The sequence below is a fragment of the Gossypium hirsutum genome, chromosome A07, assembly GCF_007990345.1.
Source record: "Gossypium hirsutum isolate 1008001.06 chromosome A07, Gossypium_hirsutum_v2.1, whole genome shotgun sequence".
Classification (NCBI taxonomy): Eukaryota; Viridiplantae; Streptophyta; class Magnoliopsida; order Malvales; family Malvaceae; genus Gossypium; species Gossypium hirsutum.
In genome coordinates this window covers 93847883-93874365 of record NC_053430.1, presented here as the reverse complement: position 1 = coordinate 93874365, position 26483 = coordinate 93847883, and the positions used below count along the sequence as shown (strand labels likewise).

At 32.1% G+C, this 26483-nt stretch overlaps 3 protein-coding genes and 1 long non-coding RNA gene across 6 annotated transcripts; all 4 read left to right on the top strand.

Moving 5' to 3' along the window:
• Positions 1-490: 490 nt before the first annotated feature.
• On the top strand, positions 491-1511 carry LOC121202895 (two-component response regulator 24). 3 transcript variants are annotated; one of them, XM_041116723.1, is made up of 3 exons: positions 491-620; positions 718-1021; positions 1111-1511. In XM_041116723.1, exons 2-3 carry the CDS (start codon positions 725-727, stop codon positions 1282-1284), a joined length of 471 nt encoding a protein of 156 aa, XP_040972657.1. In that variant the 5' UTR covers positions 491-620; positions 718-724; the 3' UTR covers positions 1285-1511. The 3 variants fall into 3 exon arrangements, with proteins under 3 accessions (XP_040972657.1, XP_040972658.1, XP_040972659.1); XM_041116724.1 differs by having other exon boundaries at positions 497-643; XM_041116725.1 differs by having other exon boundaries at positions 505-598.
• Positions 1512-13918: 12407 nt separating this feature from the next.
• On the top strand, positions 13919-14954 carry LOC121202890 (two-component response regulator 24). Its single transcript, XM_041116722.1, has 3 exons — positions 13919-14032; positions 14186-14486; positions 14573-14954. Exons 2-3 carry the CDS (start codon positions 14193-14195, stop codon positions 14744-14746), a joined length of 468 nt encoding a protein of 155 aa, XP_040972656.1. The 5' UTR covers positions 13919-14032; positions 14186-14192; the 3' UTR covers positions 14747-14954.
• Positions 14955-16441: 1487 nt separating this feature from the next.
• LOC121231847 (uncharacterized) lies at positions 16442-24766 on the top strand. The gene is made up of 3 exons (XM_041116721.1): positions 16442-16621; positions 16952-17267; positions 24448-24766. The coding sequence occupies exons 2-3, from the start codon at positions 17009-17011 to the stop codon at positions 24489-24491; spliced, it is 303 nt and encodes a 100-aa protein (XP_040972655.1). The 5' UTR covers positions 16442-16621; positions 16952-17008; the 3' UTR covers positions 24492-24766.
• LOC121231848 (uncharacterized) lies at positions 20166-22088 on the top strand. Its single transcript, XR_005929931.1, has 3 exons — positions 20166-20200; positions 20532-20700; positions 21495-22088. It is a non-coding gene; the product is annotated as an uncharacterized lncRNA (long non-coding RNA).
• Positions 24767-26483: the final 1717 nt, after the last annotated feature.

Sequence of the window (26483 nt, the reverse complement as noted above, 5' to 3'; positions counted from 1 at the left end):
CACTTCAGCTATCTCAACCATAAACACTTTCGTGAGAATCTCGTGCCTTTACTTCATATAGCATCCTAGCTTCTTTTACCATAACATTACTAACTTTTCCATATGAAATTCATAACGTTGATGAATGTATAGACATAAAGGTTGATTGTTGAATTTAAAGGAATTATGAAATTCACAATGGATTATGAAAACCAAAAAATATTGTAAATATCAAAAGTTATTATTGCACTAAAACAATTGTAAGAAATGTAATAGACAATAATCAGAACTCATTACCTATATATATATATCAACTAAATCCAATTAATAACACGAAGAAGAGAAAATCTAGTTTCTAGATTACACAATGCTTCAACATATCTCAACAATAAATACTTTCCTAAGAATTCGATCCCTTTACAGCTAATTTTTTTGTCTCAATATGCAAATTAGTTCATTGAACATGGAAGGTAAATCCAAAATTTTTCACCCTTCACTCACTATATAAACTTGAATAGGCAACCTTTTGTTTTCACATCAATTCAGTTTTCAAGTTGTTTAAGCAACAACATTACCTGTTAAAGGCATAGGCACAAGCATAGATTCTCTTTTTCTCTCTGTTGGTGAACAATTTGAGCAAAGTAGTTTTTAGTTTTTTTGTAGTGTATGTAATTACATTTGGTCTTGTTTTACATTGGGTTGTTGCTCTTGTTATTTAGTAACATGTTTTAATCTCAGGAAATCAATGGCACCGACTTTACCTTCGAGCGATCAAGCATCAGATCAGGATAATTGGGACAATGGAAGACTAGCACGCAAGCGACAACTACTTATTGAAATTGTTCTGAGGAATAAGCTGACAGCTCTTGTGGTTGATGGTGACACGACGTGTCGGGTTTTGGAGCAATTACTTCTTCGTTCTTATGGGGTTCAAACTCAAGGTGTCGACAACGGCAGGGATGCAGTCGCCCTTATTGCCTCTGGTGTCAAACTCGATCTCATCATCATCGACATGATTCTTCCTGTCTTGAACGGCCTTGAGGTAACCTTACTTATAAAAAGTAAGTGTTTCATGTTTTGTGTAGAATCAACATGTGTGATCATTTGGTTATTTTTATTATTAATGAGCAGACAACAAGGCAGATTCGTGACATGGGGGTGCATTGTAAGATGCTGGGGGTCACAATTTGCTCAAGAGAAAGTGAAAGGCAGGTATTTCTGGCAGCTGGTGTTGATGTGTTCATTGAGAAACCTTTGGATCCTGAGCATCTAGTTCCCATCCTAAGGGAACTTGATGGGCAGTAAGTGAAGATCCATTTTGGAACACAAAACTGAGGACTTTCTTGTTGTAGTTATTGTTGGCTTCCAACTTTAATGTTTCTTTCTCGTTATTTTTCATGTTATTAGCTTTGAACAATAATGATGTTTTTAGTTTGTTGATGTTTTTTAATAGGCTTTAGGTTGTTTGTCGAGTCTGGTCCTTTGGTAATGTATTGATAATGCCATGAATAAGATTGTCTTCTTTTATTAAAGCCTTTTATTTTACCCCAATATCTCTTCATTTACCCCATGTTTATGCTTACTTATATATATAACTGCAAAATAAATCTTGATTCAACTCAGATTTTTTTCTGTTTTAAGCATGAAATGCCATCAAATGAAATGTCAAGCTTCGAATTTCCTATATTAGTTTATTCAATACGATAAAAATTTATAATAATTTTAAAAAGAACTTTCAAAAAAATTATTCTGAAATATAAAAGTGAAAAAAATATTTTCTTCTCTTTTTTGGTATGAGATCTTTCAGTATCTCATAATCAAATTATTACGCCTTGCTAGGACCCTCCGAGCAATCATAGCCTAGACAACTCCTCATAATGGCTCTTCTCTACTAACTACTTGCCTAAGATATGTGTCCACTCATTAATTGTATTATACAATTAGGTTGAACCATCTAAGATACAGGCAGGATCACGAGTCATCATAGCACCAACCTACCACACTTGGAAGTGTTTGGTTACTGATTTTTTACTTTTGACTCACTAATATCAAATTGCCACATAGCACCTCAAAACAAAAGATGCTTTGTATATAAGGTTAGCAACTCGAGAAGTGGGGGATACAACCTTCTTCTCTCACCAAACTCAAATTCTCTCTTCTCTCTCTCTTTATATCTCCAATCACATACACACAACTCTACCCTAAATAGGGTGAATTTACCATCTTAACCAGCTTCTCATTCTTATGTCGAACAAATTATATTTTGATGTTAAATGGAAGCCAACACTATCCCCAACAAGTATACTACAAGTAATAACACAATATAATTTCTAAATTTTTACATTATGTTTATTCTTTACATATTTAACCCTAATCTCTTCATGATTCAACATAATTGATCATTTATAATGATTTTAAGTTAGATCCCACACTTGATTTGAGAACAAAATAACTCTAGTTTGGAGATGAGATTGAAGATCCACTTGAGGGAGAGGGATGATTTTTAAAACTTTAACTCCTTTTGCTTTGAAAATTGATTTGAAGAGAAAAGAGCTTGAGGGTGTTTTTCTTGAAAATTTGCTAGATAAAATTCTAGTGTTTGCATAAAATTGGTTATTTATAAAAACATATTTTATCCTAATTGAAATAGGTTTTCCTAATTTATGTAGACTTAGGACAATTTTAAAATAAGGACTAGATTGGAAAAAAAATAGGTTTTGAACTTGGGGCCTATGGGTGGGATAAAGTCTTAGCATTAAACCAACAAACTCATTTTTGTTAATTTTTAACATAAATAATTTTTAAGGCATTATAATGCTCTTACTATGTTTTAAAAGGGAAAAAATCTTAAACCTACCTTTAATCCGATTTCTTCTAGGCCCATTTTTTATATGTGACATTGAGCTCCTATACTTTTTTATTTAAAAATATTGGTTTCTCCATCTAATTTTGACGATAAAGTTAACGGTGTCGAAGGTAAAATAATTTTATTAACTCTTAACATTTCTAATTTTTGTCAATTTGGTCATTACCTTTTAAAAGAACATAAAAATTTTATAAATTAACTTTTTTATATTTTAAATAAAAACATAAAAGCTAAAAAATATTTTTTTTACAAATTAAAACACTATGAAAAACTAAAAACTCCTTAAAATTCAAAAAATAAAAAATAAAATGATTTTAAAATATAAAATAAGTCCAAAATTCATTGTTATCTAAATTGGACCATACTTGCCAATTGGATTGGGGACTGATTGGTTCATCGGTCCAACGTGAGGTAAAAAACCAATTGACCTACGAACAGGTAAGGACTAGTTGAACCAAGCTAAAAAATCTATTGAACCGACAATTGAACTAATTTCGAATTAGTCTTACCAATTGGTTCCTAGAACGACTAGTTCAAAGCAAATAAATTATTAAAAAAATATAAAATATAAAATATAAAAATTTGTCCAACTACCAGTTCAACTAATTTTACAATTCGATTCAACCAGTCTGTTGATAGGTGCTAAAAGTAACATGTTTTTAGCCTCATTCTTAATGTGTTTTTTGGTGATTATTCGATATTAATGGTGAATTTTATTCTTCTAGTATTTTAAATTCATGTTTTTATACTTATGAGAGCATTTGGGTGTAAAAAGAGAGAAAAACGAGTGAAAACCAGAAAATTGGAGTAAGGTATAGGGGTTACCTGGACTGGACCATTCCACATGGCCTGGACACATTGTTGTGTGAGCCACATGAGCTACCACATGACCATGTAGCAGGCAGTGTCGATTTCGCAAATTTCACTTTGAAAAACGGAAAAACGTGTTTTTTAGGGTTTTCTAAGCATTCTAAGACCTATATATGACAAAAATAAGAAGATATGAGTGAGCAGTATAGAATACTTAAGAAAACAACTCAAAAAACACAATTGAACTAGATTCTGAAGCAAATTTCCATCATGATTGAAGATTCCCTCTTAATTTATTTGGAGATTATTATGAGTTTCTTTGTTTCTTTTGAATATACTATCTTTTGGATGCTTTTATTTTCAAGCATTAACTAATTTTCTAAATACCTAGGGAGATGAACCCTATGATGGATCCTGTCTTTCGATTTTTATTTTACGTAATAAATATTAAATCTTGTTCTTAATTATGTGGGTTTAATTCTTGGTTTGATATTTCTAGACCATTAATCCAGTTTTGATGTGCTTAAATCAGAGGAGGAATAGAACCTGTTTAAGAGTAGATCTAGCGTAATTGAGTAGAGTTACATGCAATCCTAGAAATAGGACAACATAAATCTACCGGATTAGAGTCAAATTGTAGCACCCCAAACCCAGCCCAGAAGTTATGGCCGGATCCGGCATGCCACATCAAAAACGTAAAAAAAAAATTTCCATTCTAAGTCCAGAAAATCGTACTTGATGTTCAAAAGATTAATTTCATTATAGGTTAAAGTGAATGGAAGCTGTGCACCAGGTAGGAAACTGGAAAAGAGGTGGTGAGTCCATCGGACTGCTTAAGTACCAAGCTCCCTTCGGATCCAATCCTAGACATGCATACCACCATTGCCACACCTTAACGTCATGGATATTTCTAGGAAACCGATTTGATTAAGTCATTTTTAGGAAAAGTGATTAATTTTGGAAAATACTTTCATTGCGGAAGCTTTGCTTGTTGTCGTGTTATTTTGAAATCAACTGTTGTTTTTGAAAACGCGCCCTAAAGCTATCCAATTTCAACAGTTAAAATAAGTAATACCTATCTTAGTAATACATATTAAAACCATTAAAAATAATTAAGCGGCCTTATTACATTTAAAAACCCAAAACTTCAAACGTAAATAAAAGGATGTCGAGTTCACCAGAAGAAAACCAAACTTTCAGAACGGGTGGCCATTCCGAATTCCCTCACAGCTCCAAGCCCACTATGGTTGGGGATTTCCTACGTGGATGAAAATAAAAGGGGTGAGTTTGGGGAAACTCAGTGTGTAAGGAAAACCCATTCAAAGCCCAAGTCAGCTTAAGCCTATTGGGCCTAAGCCCATTCAGGTAACAGTGATACTGGGCCAGAGCCCTTTTCAAATTACAATAAACTGGGCCTTAGCCCCTTATTCAGATAACAGTATGGCCCATAGGCCCATTTCAAAATACATGCAACATCAATAACATATGCAAGCCCATTTGGGGAGACTACTCAACCCACCAACCACTACACTCCACCCGTACCAGCCATACACTCCATGTGGGGAATAGCTCAACCCACCCAGCCCAACACTCCACAGTTGCAGCCTTGCTGCTCAGTTAACAGTAAATTGAGGCAAAGCCTCCAGTACGTGGACAAGCCACTTTCAGTACTTCCTCCGTCAATATCCCAGTCCCATGCATCAGATAATAACAACATGGCATGCAGTAAATAACAACAGTCAAGCATGCATTTAAGTCAATTTAACCCTAGGGGTATTTCGGTAATTTATCTCCTAAGGGTAAAACTGTAAATTTTCCACTTTTAAAGGTATTTCAGTAATTTATCTATTTTAGGGTTTTTCATGCATATTCATACATTTCACGTACTAACAGAATCACTACCGAGGGTTCTTACCGAATTGGGCCCGTTAGCCCATCATTCCAATTTTGACCCATTAAACCCAAAAATATCGAGGGCACAGAAATCATGCACTTTGTAGTCTAAATTTTGCAGCTTACCAAAAACATTAATCGATTTACCTCACGAGCATTCGCACACTCGCAAATCTACAAAATATCGATTTTCGACATTTCGGCATTTCGACTTTTGCCGATCTAGACTAAGAAAGAGGGTGTTAGTTACACACCTGTTTGCGACGATATGCTGACGAGATCCACACACGAACCGCCTACAATTGGATTACTAACATGTTAATCTAACTATTCAAATACAAACTACGTATTAACCCCTTACAATATTCGGCCAACCACACCTACAGATCATAGTAAGCTTATAAGAAAACAATAAGCAACTCATTAACAAACTTTTCGTCAATGTTTACCACATAATCATAATTTCACTGCAAGCTGTCTTCTTGAGCAATAGTCACTAAATTATTTATAACTGGAGCTACGAAACTCCAAATCAAGTGCCGTTAATTTTCCCTGAAAATAGACTCATATATCTTCTATCCATAAAATTTTCAGAATTTTTGGTTTAGCCAATAAATACCAGATTTTTCTCAAAGTTTCCCATGTTTCACTGTCTGACTAATCTGACCACTCTTCATTACGAATCAAATTTCTCATTGTACAGAATTCAAAATATGTTCTTGTTTATTTCATTAGAAACTAGACTCAATAAGATTTAATTACATAATTTATTCAGCTTCTAATTCATCTCCCACAATTTATGATGATTTTCCAAAGTCACGTTACTGCTGCTGTCCCAAGCAGATTTATTACCAAATCACTCTTTCACACATACCTTGCATGCATGTTATTTAAACATGTATATCACCAATCAATCATCACATATCTATGATTTTACTTAAGAATAATCTCCATTTCATCATTTTAAAGCACAACATGTTAGCTGATTTTTCCCTTTAACATCTAAGGCACAAGCATGCTCATTCGTTTGGCTCAATTTCACCTATCTTCCATTTTTTTTCATCAAAAGAACATGAAACAACAACCATTTCCTTCATTTTAATTCATGACTAAATGCTCACAACACAACTAAAAATCAAAATATACTTCAAGAGTTAAGGTAGAATCAGGAAGAACTCATGAACCTCAAAATAGAAGCAAGGTACCAAGAACTTACCTTCAATTTTCCTCCTCCTAATGACCGAATACTCAAGAGCTTTCTCCTCTCCTTTCTCTTCTTTAACTTTCAGCTATGATGAACAAAGATGGACAAAACTTGGTTCTTTTCACCCTTTTTTCTTTTAATAAAACTTCATATTTCATCCATTTAATTCTTTAATACAAAAGACATGAAATTCTTATCATGAAACATTTACCTAACCCATTATCATGAAACATTTACCTAACCCATTATGATGGAACATTTACCTAACCTATTATCAATTTGTATCAATTTGTACCAATTTGTACCATAAATTATGGATATCAAGTGCACATTTTGTCTACAACAACATGATGGCTGGCCACTTCATGTAAAATGGGAGGTTTGTCATGCAAATCCTCCTATTTTGCACTCCTATTTATTTGGCCACTTCAATTTAGCCTATAGCATTTTCAAACATTTTCATATAGGTCCTATTTCATAATTTCACTCCCTTTTTCTTATGGAACAAAAATTAACTAAAATTACCGGGTTCTATCTTAAGCTTGGGCCTTCTAGAGGCCCACTAACATAATTAAACCTATGCCAACATTCACAGGATTCCCAAAAATTGGGGCGTTACACAAATCTAGTAGGAGAATCCAGAGGTCGAGTTAATGCGATAATAAGGTTTTAATTAAAAAAAAATTCAAGTAATCAACCTAGAGTCATTTGCTCTTATTCTTGAAGAGAGATATTAATTAGCATAATTTAGGATTTCTATAGAACAAGATACTAAGTGAAGAAAATGTGTAATTTAAATTGATATTGATAGATGAAGTCTAGGTGAATTATTTCATGGGTATTGTTTCACTTATTGGTTGTTAATCGTTTATTTTCCTAAATTATTTTTTGTCATGTTCGTAGTTAATTAATTTAGTTAATTTTATTTTTAATCAATCACTCGAATTTATTGGTTAAATAATAGAAAGACGGCAATTACTAGTTCTTTTAGTCCTTGTGGGAACGATATATTTACTCACCGTAGCTATACTATTAATTGATAAGTGCACTTGCCTTAGTCGAATTTCTAATTAGTTTATGACTGCACCATCTGTACTAATTTGTGGGTTAACCAGTTTTTTTACCTCTCATCGGATCATATCTCAATTGGTTCTTAATCCAATCTATGCAGTTTGGTTCAGATAACATTGAATTTTAGAATTTTTTATATTTAAAAAATATTTTAAAAAATCTTCTTTTATTTTTGAATTTTAATGAGTTTTTATTTTTTTCATATTTTTAATTTTTAAAAATTTATGTTATTCTCTTAAAATAAGAAAAAAATTATTTTTTTAAAATGTACATACTTTTTAAGGGTATGGACAGATTAACAAAAATTATAAATGTTGAGGGCTAAATTTTTTTTTAAAATTTAAAATTCGATTGATCCCCAAATAGTATTGACTAATTGAACCAGACTAGAAATTCAGTTGTACTAGCAATTAACCGATTTTTTTTAATAATTTTTTTGCTTTGAACCATTCAAACCAGTCGTTCCAAGAGCTAATTGGTTAGAACAGTTCAAAATCTATTCAATTTTCTGTTTAACCAATTTGTTTAACTCGATTCAACCAATTCATATTGGTTTATGGGACACTAATTTTTTACCTCTCACCGGACCAATACTCTAACCTGTTCTTGGTCCGGCTAGCCAATCCAATCCAATTTAGATATTATTGAATTTTGAATTTTTTGTTTATATTTATACTTATATTTATATTTATATTTTATTGAATTTTAAAGAGATTTTTTCATAATTTTTTAATTTTAAAATTTTATTTTTTATTTAAAATATGAACAAAAATATTTTTTTTAATTTTGTATTTTTTTTAAAGAGTAAGGACCAAATTGATAAAAATGTAAATATGAAGGTTAAAAAGTTATTTTTCCTTTGATATTGTTAACTTTAACAGGAAAATTAAACTGAAGGACCAAAATTTTTAAATTAAAAAACTATAATGAGATAATGTCTCAAAATTGAAGTATTAAAACTTAATTTTAAGGTTTGAAAGAGTATATAAAGACCTTTAACATATTTAAACCATAAATTTATCATTATGCCTGTATTTTATCATCTCTACTTTTCAAATCAAGTTGGAAAAATAAGTAATAATAAACAACATTTGAGGACACAGGCACATAGCTACTGTAAAGGCTTCATATAGCATCCTAGTTTCTTTTACCATAATATTTTTTTAATGTAGTAAATATTAGCTATACTATGTGAAATTCATAATGTTGATAGACGTATAAAAATAGAGGTTGATTGTTGAATTTAACAAAATTTTAATCAACCATGGAAACTAAAAAAAAATAGTGTAAATATCGAAAGTTATTATTATACTCAACAATTATAAAAAAAATGTAACAGACGATAACCAAAATGCATTACGTATAATAAATATATACAGATACTGATAAATAATTCAATTAAATGAAATTTTGATTTCCAGATTATGCATTACTTCAATGTATCTCAACCATAAACAATTTCTTGATAATCTCATACCTTTACTTAATATAGCGTCTTAGTTTCTTTTACCATAATAGTTTTTTAAGGGTTAAGTATAAAATTAGTACTCGAACTTGTTCACTTCTTCCAGATTGGTACTTATGATTTTTTTATCCCAGATTGGTACCCGAACTTCTTTTCTATCCATTATATTGGTACTGGAGACTAACAGTGGTAATTTTTGCTGATGTGACAGCACTAGCCAATTGCACGCTACCACCTAGCATCCTCTCATACCTCTTTTTTCTTTTTCTTTTTTTGTTTTCCCTCCTCTTTCCTTTTTCTTTTCTTTTTTCTTTTCTTTTTTATAGGTCTGTTTCTTTGTAACATTCTAAAAATCGAGTTAGAAGAAATTGAGTTGTGAAACGAAAAGTAGTTATCTCTTGATTTGTGAATTAAGATTTCAGAAATTTTGACAAGTAAGTTAATCTTGTTCGGTGGTTAAGTGCTGTGTTTGAGTATGCGAGGCTCTAGGTTCGAACCTTGTTTCTTGAAATTTTTTATTTCTAATTAAACTCCTACCTCTAAACATTTGGTTTATAGGTTAATTGTGTACAATTAATATCAAGAAGAAGCTTGTTGGTTCAATGTTTAATCGTCTATATACCCTTTGGTCTTGTGTTCCAATCTTGCTGAAAACTATGGAAATGTTTTTACTGAACAACCTTGTGGGGTAGTTTCATTTTGTTAGTTAACTAAACTTGCCCCAGAAACTTCCCTTGCTTGGATGTTCATTTCTATTTTTTTTTCTATTGTTGTTCTTTGTTTTCTTCTTCCTTGTAATGATTTTGTTTCTTCAAGTTACCTTTCTTTTAGCTATGTTACATTAAATTGATTTCGTGCAGAGCGGGACTTCTCCTTTCTGGTTCAATTCGTTTGTCGGTAAGTTTTGATTTAAGGTTTTATGTCAAAATTTCTTCGATGTAACTTTGATTTTGGACGCTAACCTTAGCGATTTGATTGTGAATAAGTTGTCTAAATTGTCGTTGTAATGTCATGTTAGGGACAGAAATTTATCATTGTTGCTTCTGCATCGAATCCGTATCAGGTGGGCACCAGAAACCCAAATTTTTGTAATTTGCAAACGTCGAAAACCATGGCCTTCGATGCCACACAGCCATATGTCAGGCCATGTGGTAGGCCGTGTGTGCCATACAGTCGTATGTTAGGACGTGTGAGGCACTGTTTAGGGTCACACGGGCTAGGAATACGAGCGTGTATCCAGGCCGTGTAACTCACTATTATGGGTCACACGACCATGTGTCAGGTTATGTGTTGGGTCATGTGTAATAATAAAAGAGCATACGGACGTGTGCCAGGCCGTGTGGATCTACACAGGTGTGTCGATCAAGATTTTAAAATTTTCTTTAGGGTTGTGATCGTCGTTCAGATCGAGCGTAGGCCTACGTAGGGTCTGTATGATTTGTATTAAGCTATAAACCTCGGTATTTGTTGATTTGTTAGTGTATAATCTGTTATCGGTATGTATGTCTATTCTGATATAAGTTAAGTAATGATGACTTGCTAATGTATAATGTGCCTCTATTTAGATGCGATAAGGTATGTGCCTTACCTAGGTACGTTTCGTATTTTGTTAAGTTTGTTGGTACACCTCTGTGCCGCTCAGTTGATTAAGAATATATGATATTTGAATGTATGAAATTGATTGATAATGATTTCGATTTTCATTCATAATCATACATATGACTTCATGGCAAATCTAATATGATCTGTTGAGGTTCAATAAGTCTGTTTTACAAAACATGGACTCTCATGTCTACTGGTTCTGTTATTGAATGATTTATGACTTATATGCTCATCACTCTGATTCTGTATATGTATGCCATGACACATTTTGGGTTGATGTGAAAGGAGAAATTTCTGGCATTTTAATGATCTGCATTGTCTGGTGGTTTATCCACAATTCAGTTCTGGCAACTTGGCTGTAATATAGTGGCTTGACCGCATTTATCGGGTCTGGCAGTTGTGACTGCATATTTAGGTGGCACTGTCCACAGTTATCTGTTGATGTAATTTGGTTGAACGAGTTCAGGGGAATTCTATTTTGGTGTCTAGTGGAGTTAGGTAGGATATTTTCTGATAAATCTACATTCTGAATTGTTTTAAAAATACTGCATCGATATAAATATACATATTCTATTCTATGCTGTTCTGCTCTGTTCAGTCCTATTTTGGTTTTGTTCTGTTGTACTATCATTATGAAAATCTCTGAGATATTCCAATTTGTTCTCTTTTGGTTATACGATTTGTGTCGTTCTGGTTATGTGATTTGTGTCATTCTGGTTATATGATTACTATTAAGTTCTTTGCGTTATTTCAATTTATATGTTTTTGTTCTCTTTATTTGTATTTGGGGTTGGTATTACACTGTGCTTTGTAACTCACCCCTTTGTCTTATTTCTGTCTGTTCAGGTAAACCTTTGATTTAGGACCAAACGGCATGTAGAGCTTGGATTGTTTTACATTGATATAAAAATGTTTTGATCCTTTCAATTTATAATACGTTTCTGAACTTGTCTTGGTTTTGATAATCTTGTCAATAGTTGATAATCTTTAACGTGAAACTACAAAATCACTTAAGTCGACTAAATGGATTTTGGTTTTCAAAATTAAATCCCAAAAAGATTCTCCGTTACCAATCAAGTAATAGTTTGAATGTTTTTTGAATATTTACTGAAATCAATTTTCAATATGTTGGGATAACTCTTCCAAATTCAGCTTAAACTTCTAGGTCAGATTTGGGGTATTACATTCTTCATCTTTATTCTTTCCTAAAAAAACCGCCCAAAATTTTCCCTCACTTTCCCGCCATCCAATCACCACAAAAATCTCATTTTAGCTATTGTGTGCTCTAATTATATCCCATAAATTAAATTCAAACATTCCAAAATTTTCAAAAACTTTCGATGATTAACAATAGAAAAATCGAAAGTATGCAAAAAAACTTACTTATCCAATGCTTCAAGGTACTTCTACTTTCTAATCTCAAAAAAGATTTTCATCGAATTTCAATTATCATCAACCAGATAAGTATTTCTCAACTTCATCCCAATTTCCATTATGTACCTCATTCTCAAAATATTTTATATTAAAGAAAAACCAAGATTCCTGTTCAAGCCTATTTAAATTCAAAGTAATAATCACATTTTAAATTTTATCTGTTAACAACAAAATACTAATTAAAATCAAATGTCATTTAATTTTCAAAAAAAAAACCTGTGAATAGTCTCTTTAAACTTTTCCTCATCTAGAAACTGTAAGATCAAGAACACAAGCTCTCTACTGAGAGACGATGTCATATCCATCGGATCCACCTCCAACTTCAGTTCCCAACGATGAAATAAAAATCACCAAATAAAACACTAGATCTACAAGAATATTCCCATGATTTTAAAAAAATTCAGCTCAAAATATCTTAAAATTCAAATTAAAAAACCCCCCAAAAGATCATTCAACCATCTTCAAATGAGGAAGAAAAACAAAGGTAAATTAGGGGAATTTTTTTTTTTTGGATAAAAGAAAGGGGAAAACAACTTTATACCATAAAAATAAAGCAAAAGACAAAAAAACCTACATATCGTAAAGTAAGAGATTATTAAACGCAAAAACAGGAAACATTCCTTAGAAGATGATGTTGTCGTTTACAGAAAACAGAAAACCAAAGAGAGAAAAGAAGAGAAATCGAGAGAAAAAAGATTAGGGAGACTACATTTTCATTCTAAATTTTCCATATTATTTTACTCAGCCATTGGGAAAAACATAAAACAGTAAACGTTGCCATTTTATTTACTACTTAGAGGATGACTCGTATCATAAGTTTATCATCTGAGATCGATTTTCATACGATAACAAAAAGAGGATTTTGGTGGTGATTGGATGGTGAGAAAGTGAGGAGAAATTTTGGGTGGTTTTTGGAGGAAAAATAAAGAAGAAAGATACAGTAGACCCTGAAAAAGAGAATTAAGGAAAAAAAGAAAGAAAGGGAAGAGGAGAGGAAATAAAAAGAATAAGAAAAAAATATATAAGAAGAACGCCACATGGCAGCATCCAATTAGCCAATGCTGCCACATCAGCAAAAATTTAACGTTGTTAGACTCATGTAACAATATAGTGGATGGAAAAAAGTTCGAGTACCAAACGAGGACAAAAAAAATCATAAGTACTAATTTGAGAGAAGTGGACAAGTTTGGGTACTAATTTTATATTTAACCCATTTTTTAATGTTGCAAATATTAGTTAGCCATGTGAAATTCATAATGTCAATGGATATATAAACATAAAAGTCGATTATTGAATTTAAAAGAATTATAATGAATTATGAAAACAAAAAAATATTGTAAATATTAAAAGTTATTATTATACTCGAACAATTGTAAGAAACGTAACAGGCAATACTTAGAACGTGTTACGTATAATAAATATATACATATACTGATAACTAAATCCAATTAATGACAAAGAAAAGAGAAAATCTAGTTCTAGATTACGTAGTACTTTAACATATCTCAACAATAAACATTTTCCTGAGAATCTGATACCTTTACATCTTTTTTTGTTTGTCTCAATCTGCAAATTAGTTCACTGAACATGGAAGGTAAATCCAAAATTGTTCACCCTTCACTCACTATATAAACTTGAATATGTAGCCTCTTATTTTCACATCAATTCAGTTTTCAAGTTGTTTAAGAAACAACATTACCTCTTCAAGGTATAGGCATATATACTCTCTCTCTTTTCCTCTATTGATAAACAATTTGAGCAAAGTAGTTTTTAGTTTTTTTTTGTATTTTATGTAATTAAGTTTGGTCTTGTTTTACATTGGGTTTTTGATTTTGTTATTCAATAACATGTTTAATCTCAGGAAATCGATGGCATTGACTTTACCTTTGGGCGAAGCATCGGATCAGGATAAGTGGGACAATGGAGGACTAGAACGCAAGCGACAACTACTTATTGAAATTGTTCTAAGGAGCAGGTTGACAGCTCTTATGGTTGATGGTGACACGACGTGTTGGGTTCTGGAGCAGGAACTTCTTCGTTCTTATGGGGTTCAAACTTTAGGTGTCGACAACGGCAGGGATGCAATCGACCTCATTGCATCCGATGCAGCATTCAATCTCATCATCATCGAAAAGATTCTTCCTGTCCTGAATGGCCTTGAGGTAACCTTATTTATAAAAAACAAGTGTTTCATGTTTTGTGTAGAATCAACATGTGTGATCATCTATTTTTTATTATTAATGGGCAGGTAACAAGGCAGATTTGTGAAATAGGGATGCGTTGTAAGATGTTGGCGGTCACAGCTTATTCGGGAGAAAGTGAAAGGCAGGCATTTCTGGCAACTAGTGTTGATGTGTTCATTGAGAAACCTTTGGATCTTGAGCATCTGGTTCCCATCCTAAGGGAACTCGATAGGCAGTGAGTGAAGACCCATTTTGGAACACAAAATTGAGGAGTTTCCTGTTGTAGTTGTTGCTGGTTTCCAGCTTTGATGTTTCTTTCTCGTTGTTTTTCATGTTATTAGCTTTGAACAATAGTGATGTTTATTAATAGGCTTTAGCTTGTTTGTCGAGTCTGGTCCTTTGGTAACGTACTGGTAATGCCATGAATAAGATTGTCCTATTTTATTAGAGCCTTTCTTTTTACCCCAAATATCTCTTCATTTACCTCATGTTTATGTGTATATATATATAACTGCAAATAAATATTAATTCAACTAAGATTTTTTTATGATTTAAGCATGAAATACCATCAAATGAAAGGTTAAGCATCGAATTTCCTATATTAGTTTATTCAATCCGATAAAATTTGTTAATAATTTTAAAAAGAATTTGCAAAAGATTATTCTCAAATATAAAAGTGAGAAAAAAAAAGATTTTCTTCTCTTTTTTGGTATGGGATCTTTCAATATCTCATAATCACATTGTTACGCCTTGCTAAGACCTTCTGAGCAACAACAGCCTAGGCAACTCCTTACAATGACTCTTCTCAACTAACTACTTGCCTAAGAGATGAGTCCACTCATTAGTTGTATTATAGAATTAGGTTGAACCATCTAAAATACAGGCAGGATTACGAGTCATCATAGTACCAACCTACCACGCTTGGAAGTGTTTGGTTACTAATTTTTTACTTTTGACTCACTAATATCAAATTGCCACATGGCACCTCAAAACAAAATATGCTTTATATATAAGGTTAGCAACTCGAGAAATGGGGGATACAACCTTCTTCTCTCACCAAACTTAGATTCCCTCATCTTTCTCTCTCTTTATCTTTATATCTCTAATAACCATACACCTGACTCTATCCTAAATAGGGTGAATTTACCACCTTAACCACCTTCTCATTCTTATCTAGTACAAATTAAATTTTGATATTAAATGGAAGCAAGCACTATCCCCATAAGTATATTACAAGTAATAGCACAATATGATTTCTAAATTTTTACATTATGGTTAAATCCAAAAGAAATATGAGGGATTTTAAATGAATTTCTACATTATGATTTCCTAAATATTTTTCTTTTGAAAAAATGATTTCTTAAACATAAATAAATATCCAATCACATAAATTCCTTTTATCTTAGTTTTTTTCTTATTCTTTTCTATTATTTAATTGTGATTATTTTAAAAAAAATTTAATTGCATTAGACATCCCCAATCTATGGTGGTTATTTTAAATTAGCTCATAATTTTAAAATATTTTAATTACATTTTTAACCTATCGATATTATATGAATTAGTTTCTTTCGTTACTGAAACTGTTATGTTATAACATTTTATTTTATAATTTAAATTTTATCAACCTATCAATAATATCAATATTTTATCGTTCATTTTATCAACCTATCGATATTATCAACCATAAATATCAACCTATAGTTCATTTTTTTATCAACCATAAATATCAACCTATCGATATTATTGATATTTTATCGTTTATTTTTTTTAAGTTATTTGACAACATTTTATTTTTTTAATTTAAATTTTAAATTATCACATATAAAATTTGACATATCATTTAATTATTAAATGATTTAAAGTTTGGGACTAATTTAAAATGAGGGTAATGGTTTGAGGATATATGGTGAGATTATCTCATACCATTCTATCAATTTCACTAATCAGAATTCAATGTAGATTTGAAAATCCGAAGTATGATCAAAGAAATTTGTAAAAAAAGAAAGTCCAATCCTAGCTTCGTCTGCAATTCCCTTTCAAGTTTCAATCTTTGGAATCTTTCTCTCACATTGCCAAGCCAGCCATGTCTGCTCCTTTCGGTCCTTTTTGTAAAGGTAATTTCACCGGTTCTTTTCGAATCCCTTTCTTCATCTCCTCGTTAAATTTGCTCTAATTTAAAAATCTTAGAAGCTTCACATTTGGGTTGCTTGTATCTGTAAATTCCGGTTAGGAACATCATGTTTAGATGTTTTGATCTGCTAGTAAGCTATTAGATTGTTGCTTCTTCTTTTCTGGTTCACATTTCAAAATTCATAGCTCTTGGGCTATTAGCTTACTTATTTCGACAAAAGATTCACAAGATTAAGTAATTCAGTTCAATTTAAAATGTCCCAAGTGTACTGTATGTTGCTGTAGCGATTTATTGCTTTTTCTTTTTCATCTAGGATCGTATTATTTGTGATTCAAAAGAACTGAGATGAGAGCTTATAATAGAGTCTTTAATGGGAAGTGAGGAAGCTAAAGACCCATTGAAAGGGGTTGATTGGAAAGCAATTGGTAGTGAGTTGCAGAAGGACCCCAGTGCCAGTAATAAACCTGTTATAAAGAAACGACTTCCTAAGAAGATTAGACAAATTCCGGACTGTTATTTCCTTCCTCGAATGTCCATGCCTTCCGCTATTGCCTTCTATGGAGCCTGCATTGCTGGTGGAATCGGTGCTGGGATGCTGCTGGAAGTCTGGATAAACAACAAGATTAAAGGTATATATATGCACACAACATATATTCTATGTGTTTATGTGTGTTCCTTCTTTCATTTAGAACAAGTGAGGTGAACAATCTATTACTCAGTGCAAGGAAAGTGTTGGCACATGTCTTGTTGCAACAGAACAAGCAACAACTTGGTTGATTTTTTGTTTGGTTGCCGATTTTGACATTGTAATCTGTTTTAGACTGATTTAGATGCAGCAAATTAGGTCTTTTAATTGCATTAAGAAAACTATACGATTTAGGCTTTTGCTTGGTAGAGTGGAAAGATGGAAAATTGAAGGGCTACATAGAAAAACAAAAAATATAAATTTTCTTTCCATAGGTATGTGCTTGGTAGGAAAGACCAATGGAAAGAAAAAGTATTTCATTTTCATCCATTGCTTGGTAGGGTTGAAAAATGAAAGGAAAGAAAATAAGTCATTTGAAAATTGTATGATTTTGAACTGACATACACATCTCATTTTCTTTTCTCTCATTACTCCAATTTGTAAGGATTGATTTTTATCCATTAGGATGGAAAATGATCATATTTCCTATTTTCTTTCCTCTCACTTTTCTTCTCTACTAACCACATTCAAAATTTATTTTCTTCCACTTTTCCACCCAACCAAGCACACCTTAGAGTTCAAATAATTCAGAAGATCTCAAGACACTAATCGAGGAGATTAGATTGAGTGGATCAAGAGATTTTACTGCATCCTCCTCATTGAGATTAAGTCAACCTTATTTATCCCACTTTTTATGGAGAGTGACGATTAGCCTGAAAGTATTAGTCTCACTGGCCAATAACCTTAAGAAGCTAGTTGTTAAGAGTTCTATGTTGGCATTCAGGATCCAGGGTTCAAGCCCTAGCAATAACATCCCCCTCCCCCCAATTTGTAACTTACCGAAAAACACAGAAGTCTCACTGAGACAAAAAAAATGTAATGGCGAGCAGTCTCCAAGGGCTGAGGCCAATACGGAACTCTCTTTGTTCGATGATATGGTAGGCAAGTGTATCTTGAGAAAATAGGGAGCCCAAACATGAGCTTAAAAGGACTTGAGAAAAAAGGGAAGGTGTTCAGGCTGCCTCACACCTTATAGGCTTATACCACGGGGAATATGAATCATGAGAGGGATTTCCTTCCTCAAAATAACTCCTTTTTCACAAAAACGGTGAGAGGGATTTTGTATTTTGTGGAAGTAAGTTTAAGGGGGTGACTCATGATCTGCACAGGCATGCATTTTTGCAGATTGAGATAAGGAAAAGATTATTGCTAATGTATGTTTTTCCCTTTAAAATTGCAGAGGATGGAGGTTTTATATGGGAGTTTGACAAATAAGGTATGGTGAGTTTCCCCATCGTTCTCTTGCTGGCACTGTTTCAATATAATAAATATATACATATACTGGTAGCTAAATCCAATTAATGACAAAGAGAAGAGAAAATCTGGTTCTAGATTACGCAATACTTTAACATATCTCAACAGTGAACACTTTCCTGAGAATCCGATACCTTTACATCTAATTGTTTTTTGTCTCAATCTGCAAATTAGTTCACGGAACATGAAAGGTAAATCCAAAATTGTTAACCCTTCACTCTATAAACTTGAATTTGCAGCATTTTGTTTTCACATCAATTCAGTTTTCAAGTTGTTTAAGCAACAACATTGCCTCTTCAAGGCATAGGCATAGCTTATCTTTTTTTCTCCATTGGTGAACAATTTGAGCAAAGTAGTTTTTAGTTTTTTTGTAGTTTATGTAATTAAAAGAGGGCAATCTTATTCATGGCATTACCAGTACATTACCAAAGGACCAGACTCGACAAACAACCTAAAGCCTATTAAAAAACATCATTGTTGTTCAGAGCTAATAACAAACAACGAGAAAGAAACATCAAGCTGGAAGCCAACAACAACTACAACAGGAAAGTCCTCAATTATGTGTCCCAAAATGGGTCTTCACTCATTGTCCATCGAGTTCCCTCAGGATGGGAACCAAATGCTTAGGATCCAAAGGTTTCTCAATGAACACATCAACACTAGCTGCCAGAAATGCCTGCATTTCACTTTCTCCCGACCAAGCTGTGACTGCCAACATCTTACAACGCACCCCTAATTCACGATTCTGCCTTGTTACTTGCCCATTAATAATAAGAAAATAGATGATCACACATGTTGATTCTACATAAAACATGAAACACTTGGTTTTTGTAAGGTTGGTTACCTCAAGACCATTCAGGACGGGAAGAATCTTTTCGAGGATGATGAGATTGAATTTGGCACCAGATGCAATGAAGTCGACTGCATCCCTGCCGTTGTCTACACCTAGAGTTTAAACCCTATAAGAACGAAGAAGTTCCTGCTCCAGAATTTGATACATCATGTCTCCATCAACTACAAGAGCTGTCAACCTGTTCCTCAGAACAATTTCAGTAACTAGTTGTCGCTTGCGTTCTAGTCCTCCATTGTCCCAGTTATCCTGATCTGATGCTTGATCGCCCGAAGGTAAAGTTGGTGCCATCAATTTCCTAAGATTAAAACATGTTATTGAATAACAAGAGCAAAAACCCAATGTAAAACAAGACCAATGTGTTTGTTTACCTGTAAAATATTTTACAGAAAACATTTTCGTTCTTTTCTGCTGTTTGTTTGGTGGAAAATGACTTCCTATTGTAAAATCATTTCAAAAACACGGGAAAAGAAGCCCTTTATTTTAGGAAAACGTCTTACCGTTTTCATTTGTTAAGACATTTTCCAAAATTTTCTCTTCACCTGCAAACGAATACCCCTTCATTCCCACCCCGATTTAATGCTTGCCGCCAGCCAACAACAGTTTTCAGCACCAGTCGCCGGTGTGGATCTTTGATTTACCCCTTTTCACCTTTCGTTGTCGAAATCTGCACTGCACCAGTTGGCGCTGGCGTTCATCTTCATCTCTCGAAGGTAAGAAAGACTGAAACTTTCATGGATAGTTTACTGGAAAAAAAAATGAAAGAAAAAAAAACCAACCTAGAAGGCAGAAGAGGCCGTCCCAAAAATGAATCCCTTTGGGAAACTGGCTCTGCTAATATTCTGTGAAGACCCAGCCTGGATTCCCAAAGCTAGTAACAATGTAATAATTGGCAAAGCAATGGCCTTTAGCACCAAGTCTTTAATTCAACTATTACAGAAAATTGATATGAGAAAGAGTGAGAGAGAGATATATACCTTTTTCTAAGTATAATGTTTTCTTTTTCGCCAAGTTTTTCTTTGATGAACTGAATTTATGGCACAGGCACTTGTCAATATGATTAGCAACCCTGTCAATTCAACCGTTCCAATTGCAGCTGAGGTTTTCAAGAAGGCAAGGACATATGATGAAAAAAAGCTGTTTGGCGTCACTACCCTTGATGTAATTAGGGCTAAGACTTTCTACGTTGAGAAGGCAAAAGTAAACGTTGCAGGTTTGTTCAATCCTATGCTTATCAAAGGCCTCTTATAACAACCTCATTGCCTGGAATATACTGCTATAAAGGGGGAGAACAAAGGAAATAACTAGTTCACCTCTCTTCAATCACACTTTTTTTTAGAATTGCTGTTTCTGAAGAATAAGCGAAATTCTTAGTTGAGGTGGCCCAGAAATCAAGTGTTTTAAGTAGATTTCTTTTCTCCTTTATGAAAATCGTTTTTGTCCAAAGTGCATAAAATAAAGAAAGAGGTTATTAAGAAAAAAAGAGAATTTAATCGTTGATTTTAGCATAAGTTTACGTTTGTTTGTTGGTCTGTAGATGTATTTTGATTCAATTGAATAGTAGTGTTTAATTTTGTGTCCTAGGTAATCACTCCCCTTTTTCATATGTTTTTGGATTAAATTTCATACCAAACATGTCAGCTTGTTTTTCATGGCCTAATCTGCAAATTCAAACAGAGAAGTTAAGGAAAAAGATAATGAAAAAAGGAGGGTTATTTGTCATTCCACTTTAATTAAATGTTACTGGGTCTAGATATTCATATACATGGATGAGTTTAGTTCAAGAAAATGGATGGCATGTATTGCTTGATGCAACTGCATTAGGTGTTAAAGAAATGGAGACTTTAATGCTTTCATTGTTTGACCCTGATTTCCATATTTGTTCATTTTTCAGAGTTTTTTGTGAAAACCCATCAGAGTTTTGCTGCTTGTTTATCAAGAAATCCATTGGTTTATTTGTTTTGAAATGTTCAACCACTAATGTTGGGATCGTGAGCCTTGTTCCAGCATTGAAGCTTGAAGCACCCAAAGGAAAGGCACCATTGTAGATTCAAGAACCAGCAACACCCTACAATGCAAGGCCTTGGACCATGCAGATTCATTAGGTCTTGTACTAATAAAAGTAGCAGAACAAGGAGCTTGATTAACTAGTTGGTCAATGCATTGATGAGTCTCCAACATCCACATTCAGAAACTGGAATCCATGCTGTCAAAATCTATGGTCCAAAAGTAATGTTTGATCGAGGTCCAACAGTGGCTTTCAATGTATTTGATTGGAAAGGGGAAAGGATTGATCCTGCATTAGTGCAAAAACTGACTAATAGGAACAATATTTCATTGTGCATTGGGTGTTTACAACACATTTGGTTCAGTGTTAAACATAAAGAAATGAAGGAAAAAGATGAGTTTTAGCCTGGGATAGATGCTACAGCTACAATTGGGTTCCTTACTAGTTTTGAAGACATTTATAGGCTTTGGGTATTTGTTTCAGGGTTCTTGGATGCTGATTTTTTAGAGAAAGAGAAATGGAGATATAAAGCTATTAATCAAAAAACAATTGAAATTTAGTCCAAGAACTTGTTAATTCTTTCATTCTTTGTATATTATTGTCTGGTCTGAACTTTATTTGTATATTATTGTCTGGTATGAACTTTAGTCCAAAAATTATGATCAGGTATCAAAATTTGTAATATTAATTGTGATTTATTTGAAAAAGTGTTTGACGTTTATTTGAAAAAGTGTAAATAGACCTTGGTTGTTTTCAATTTATGACGGTTAATATTTTAGCTTAATAATTAAGTATTATTATATATTAAATTTGGTTTATTTATAAATAAATCATTGTAATATATGTAAAAACAATTTAAATAAATTTATTAATATATATAAAAACAGCTTTTCCGGAAAATATTTTCAGGAAATCTATATTTTCAGGAAATCTGTCAAACAATAGAAAATATTTTACACAGATTCATCCAAACACCAGAAAAGTAAATCATTTCTAGAAAAATAAATCATTTTCTAGAAATCATTTTCCGAAAAATATTTTACTGGCAAACAAACGGAGTTAAAGTCTTTCATTTTACCCCAAATATATCTTCATTTACCCTATGTTTATGTTTACTTGTATATATACACATAACTGCAAATAAATCTTTATTCAACTCAGATTTTTTATTTTTTATTTTCTATTTTTTATTTTTATGTTTTAAGCATGAAATGCCATCAAATGAAACGTCAAGCATCGAATTTCCTTTATTAATTTATTCAATCCGATAAAAATTGTTAATAATTTTAAAAAGGATTTTCAAAAGATTATTCTAAAAAATAAAAGTGAGAAAAAAAATTTTCTTCTCTTTTTTGGTATCTCAATATCCCATAATCACATTATTACTCCTTGTTAAGATCTTCTGAGCAATCATAGTTTAGGCAACTCTTCAGAATAACTCTTCTCAACTAACTACTTGTCTAAGAGATAAGTCCACTCATTAATTAATTGTATTATAGAATTAGGTTGAACTATCTAAGATGCAGGCTGGGTCACAAGTCATCATGGCACCAACCTATCATGCTTCGAAGTGTTTGGTTACTGATTTTTTATTTTTGGATCACTAATTTTTTACTTTTGACTCACTAATATCAATTTGTCACATGGCACCTCAAAACAAAAGATGCTTTGTATATAAGGTTTTCAACTCGAGAAGTGGGGGATACAACCTTATTCTCTCACCAAATTCAGATTCCCTCTTCTCTCTCTCTCTTTATATCTCCAATCACCGTACACATGACTCTATCTTAAATAGGGTGAATTTATCATCTTAACCACATTCTCATTCTTATGTCAACACAAATTAAATTTTGATATTAAATGGAAGCCAGCACTATCCCCAACAAGTATACTACAAGTAATAACATGATATATTTTTTAAATTTTTATATTATGGTTAAATCCAAAAAAAAAATTGTGAATTTTAAATGAATTTCTACATTATGATTTCCTAAACATTTTCTTTTGAATGAATGATTTCATAAACATAAATATTTAATCACATAAATTCCTTTTTATCTTGATTTTTTTTCTTATTCTTCTCTATTATTTAATTGTGATTATTTTTAAAATAAAAAATTAATTGCATTACACATCCCCAACATTTGCAAGTAAAGTGTTGGTGCGGATGTTTGTTATCTGCGTCGTTGCATGTCTTGTTGCAATAGAACAAGCAACAACTTGGTTGATTATGTTTTGTTTGATTTAGATGTAGTAAATTAGGTCTTTTACTTGCATTAAGAAAACTAGCAAGTGGAAAGATGGAAAATTGAAGGGCTACAAAGATAAAAAATATAAATTTTCTTTCCATAGGTGTATGTGTTTGGTAAAAAAGACCAATGGAAAGAAAAAGTATTTCATTTTCATCCATTGCTTGTTAAGGTTATTTGAGCTAACATACACATCTCATTTTCTCTTCTTTCGTTACCCCTATTTGTAAGGATTGATTTTTATCCATTAGGATGGAAAATGATCATTTTTCTTATTTTCTTTTCTCTCACTTTTCTTCTCTATTAAGCATATTCAAAATCTATTTTCTTTCAATGGCCAATAACCTTAAGGAGCTACTTGTTAAGAGCTTTGTATTGGCATTTAGGGTCCACTGAGGCTAATATGGAACTCTCTTTGTTCAATGATATGGTAGGCAAGTGGATCTTGAGAAAATAGGGAGCCCAAACATGTCCTTAAAAGGACTTGAGAAAAAGGGGAAGGTGCTCAGGCTGCCTCACACCTTATAGGCTTATACCATGGGGAATATGAACCATAGAGAGGGATTTCCTTCCTCGAGATAACTCTTTTTTTTTTTTGCGAAAACGGTGGGAGGGATTCATGATCTGCACAAGCATGCATTTTTGCAGATCGAGGTAAGGTAAAGATTATTGCTAATGTATGTTTTGCCCTTTAAAATTGCAGAGGATGGAGGTGTTATATGGGAGAGTTTGACAAATAAGGTATAGTTTACAAGAGTTCCCCCATCATTCTCTTGCTGACACTGTTTCAACATGTTATATGTGTCTGGTAATTTTGGTAGTGTCCTGTGTCTGAAACACAATGCTCTTCTTATTTTGCTCTGGCTTTTAACATTTTCTTGTGTCATCTAAGTTGTAATTACTTGATTTGCATATGGAAAATTCATTATCAACTCCCTGTATTGTGTTCTTATATTTTATCATGTCATAATTCAAGAACAAATCATACTACATGGATTTGAAACATTAGTATATTCATGTCATATCGTGTTTTAATTACTTCATTCCTTTGTCTAATATTGTTATGTCTTTGATATTTGACATACAGTCCATCTACAGCTTGGCACTGTATCCATTATATGACAAACAAATAGAGCCAAGATTGCCCATGTAACAAATTGCATGGTTGCCCATGCTAATAGTTCCAATTATTTGATGGTTAATGCATAATTTTTTTAATTAAAAACCTTATAAACTAAAGGTGGGTATAGATGGGTGGGTGGTAAGTGTATTTACGGTTAGTGTAAAAACAGTGGTAGCAGTAAGATTAGATAATATAACGATATTATAACATAAGACAAAAAGTAAGTTAAACGTACCACACTGCACTCCACCACCCATCCAAATTTACCCTAAGGCTCCAACCAATCTCTTCTTTCTCATTACAAAAATCACAAAATTAAACAAAAAAGAGAATAAATGTTTTACATAATTAACTTCAAAAAAATACTATATAAGATTTTCTTTATACATATATATATATATTAATAGATGATAGACTTGGACGATATACACGATTAAATGAAGTCTTTTATAGAGCTATTCTAACAAGTCAATTAAACACTAACGTAATTAAAGTTTTTTTTTTTTCTGAAAGGTTATGATAAGGTTTAAACTTCGGACACATGAATAACAAACTTTTTACCTTTGCCATTACACTAAAGCATCATTTAATCTTGGTTAAAATATATCATAGGTCCTTATACTTTTCACAAATTTAAAATCTAGTCATTGTACTTTTATTTCTAAGAGTTTAATCTATTTACATTTTTAAATTTCAAAATTCAAGTTTAATGATTAATTCTATTACTTTTTAATTTTTTTAATTTATTAGTGTGGCATTTTGAAATTTTTAAAAATACTCATCTAATAGTAATGTAACTAAAAAATAACGTTGAAATGAACTTAAATTTAACAAAATAATTTTAACTACGTTAATAATTAAAGTTAAATTTTAAATTTATAAAAATAAAAAAAAAATTCATAATTTTTTTCACTTACCATAAGTTTAATAAATATAAAAAAATTTTACCAAATTTAATCAACACACAAGTGGAGACAGTTAAATGCACCAATCATTGTTGTTAATGCACATAGGCATTTATAGTTAATAGATCCCATTGTCTTTGATACCTCCCTTTTTTTTCTTAATGTTTTGTAAATTTGATAAATCTAGACTGTGTTCTGATCAAGTGTATTCAACATCTCTTGGCACATGATTGGCATTGGCGATTTCGATATGCCCCTAAACAGGTCAACAAAACAATTGGTTGTACGATTAAACTGAACATGGAAGGACAAAACAACTTGCAGGTGTTCGATAAGCTTCTAACGGAGATGATAGCTTTCCTCCAATCTGATAAAGTAAATGGGGTTTTTACCTGTTTTTCTTCTTTTCACAAAAAAAAATGGTAATTTTCATCAATTAAATTATTTGAAAACTTAAATTTGGTATATTATCAGTAAAATTTTTAAACTCTATAAATAAAATTAAGGGTTGACAAGTGTTTTATAAAGTACAAAATTATTTATAGAATAAAAAAAATATACTGCTAATGTATCAAATTTTAACCCTAAAATAATACATATAAGGACCAAATTAAAAAAAAAAGAAAAACATAGTTACATAGAAATTCTGAAAGTGTAGTTTTACTAAGTGAGTCCTTCAATTAAAAAATATATATTTATAAAAAAAATACA

What these genes read in the sequence shown, in the direction of transcription:
- LOC121202895 (XM_041116723.1), top strand. Translation starts at nt 725, where the DNA reads ATGGCACCGACTTTACCTTCGAGCGATCAAGCATCAGATCAGGATAAT. An exon ending in CTGTCTTGAACGGCCTTGAG is followed by an intron (nt 1,022 to 1,110) that starts GTAACCTTACTT and finishes ATTAATGAGCAG; the next exon opens with ACAACAAGGCAGATTCGTGA.
- LOC121202890 (XM_041116722.1), top strand. Translation starts at nt 14,193, where the DNA reads ATGGCATTGACTTTACCTTTGGGCGAAGCATCGGATCAGGATAAGTGG. An exon ending in CTGTCCTGAATGGCCTTGAG is followed by an intron (nt 14,487 to 14,572) that starts GTAACCTTATTT and finishes ATTAATGGGCAG; the next exon opens with GTAACAAGGCAGATTTGTGA.
- LOC121231847 (XM_041116721.1), top strand. Translation starts at nt 17,009, where the DNA reads ATGGGAAGTGAGGAAGCTAAAGACCCATTGAAAGGGGTTGATTGGAAA. An exon ending in GATAAACAACAAGATTAAAG is followed by an intron (nt 17,268 to 24,447) that starts GTATATATATGC and finishes TTAAAATTGCAG; the next exon opens with AGGATGGAGGTGTTATATGG.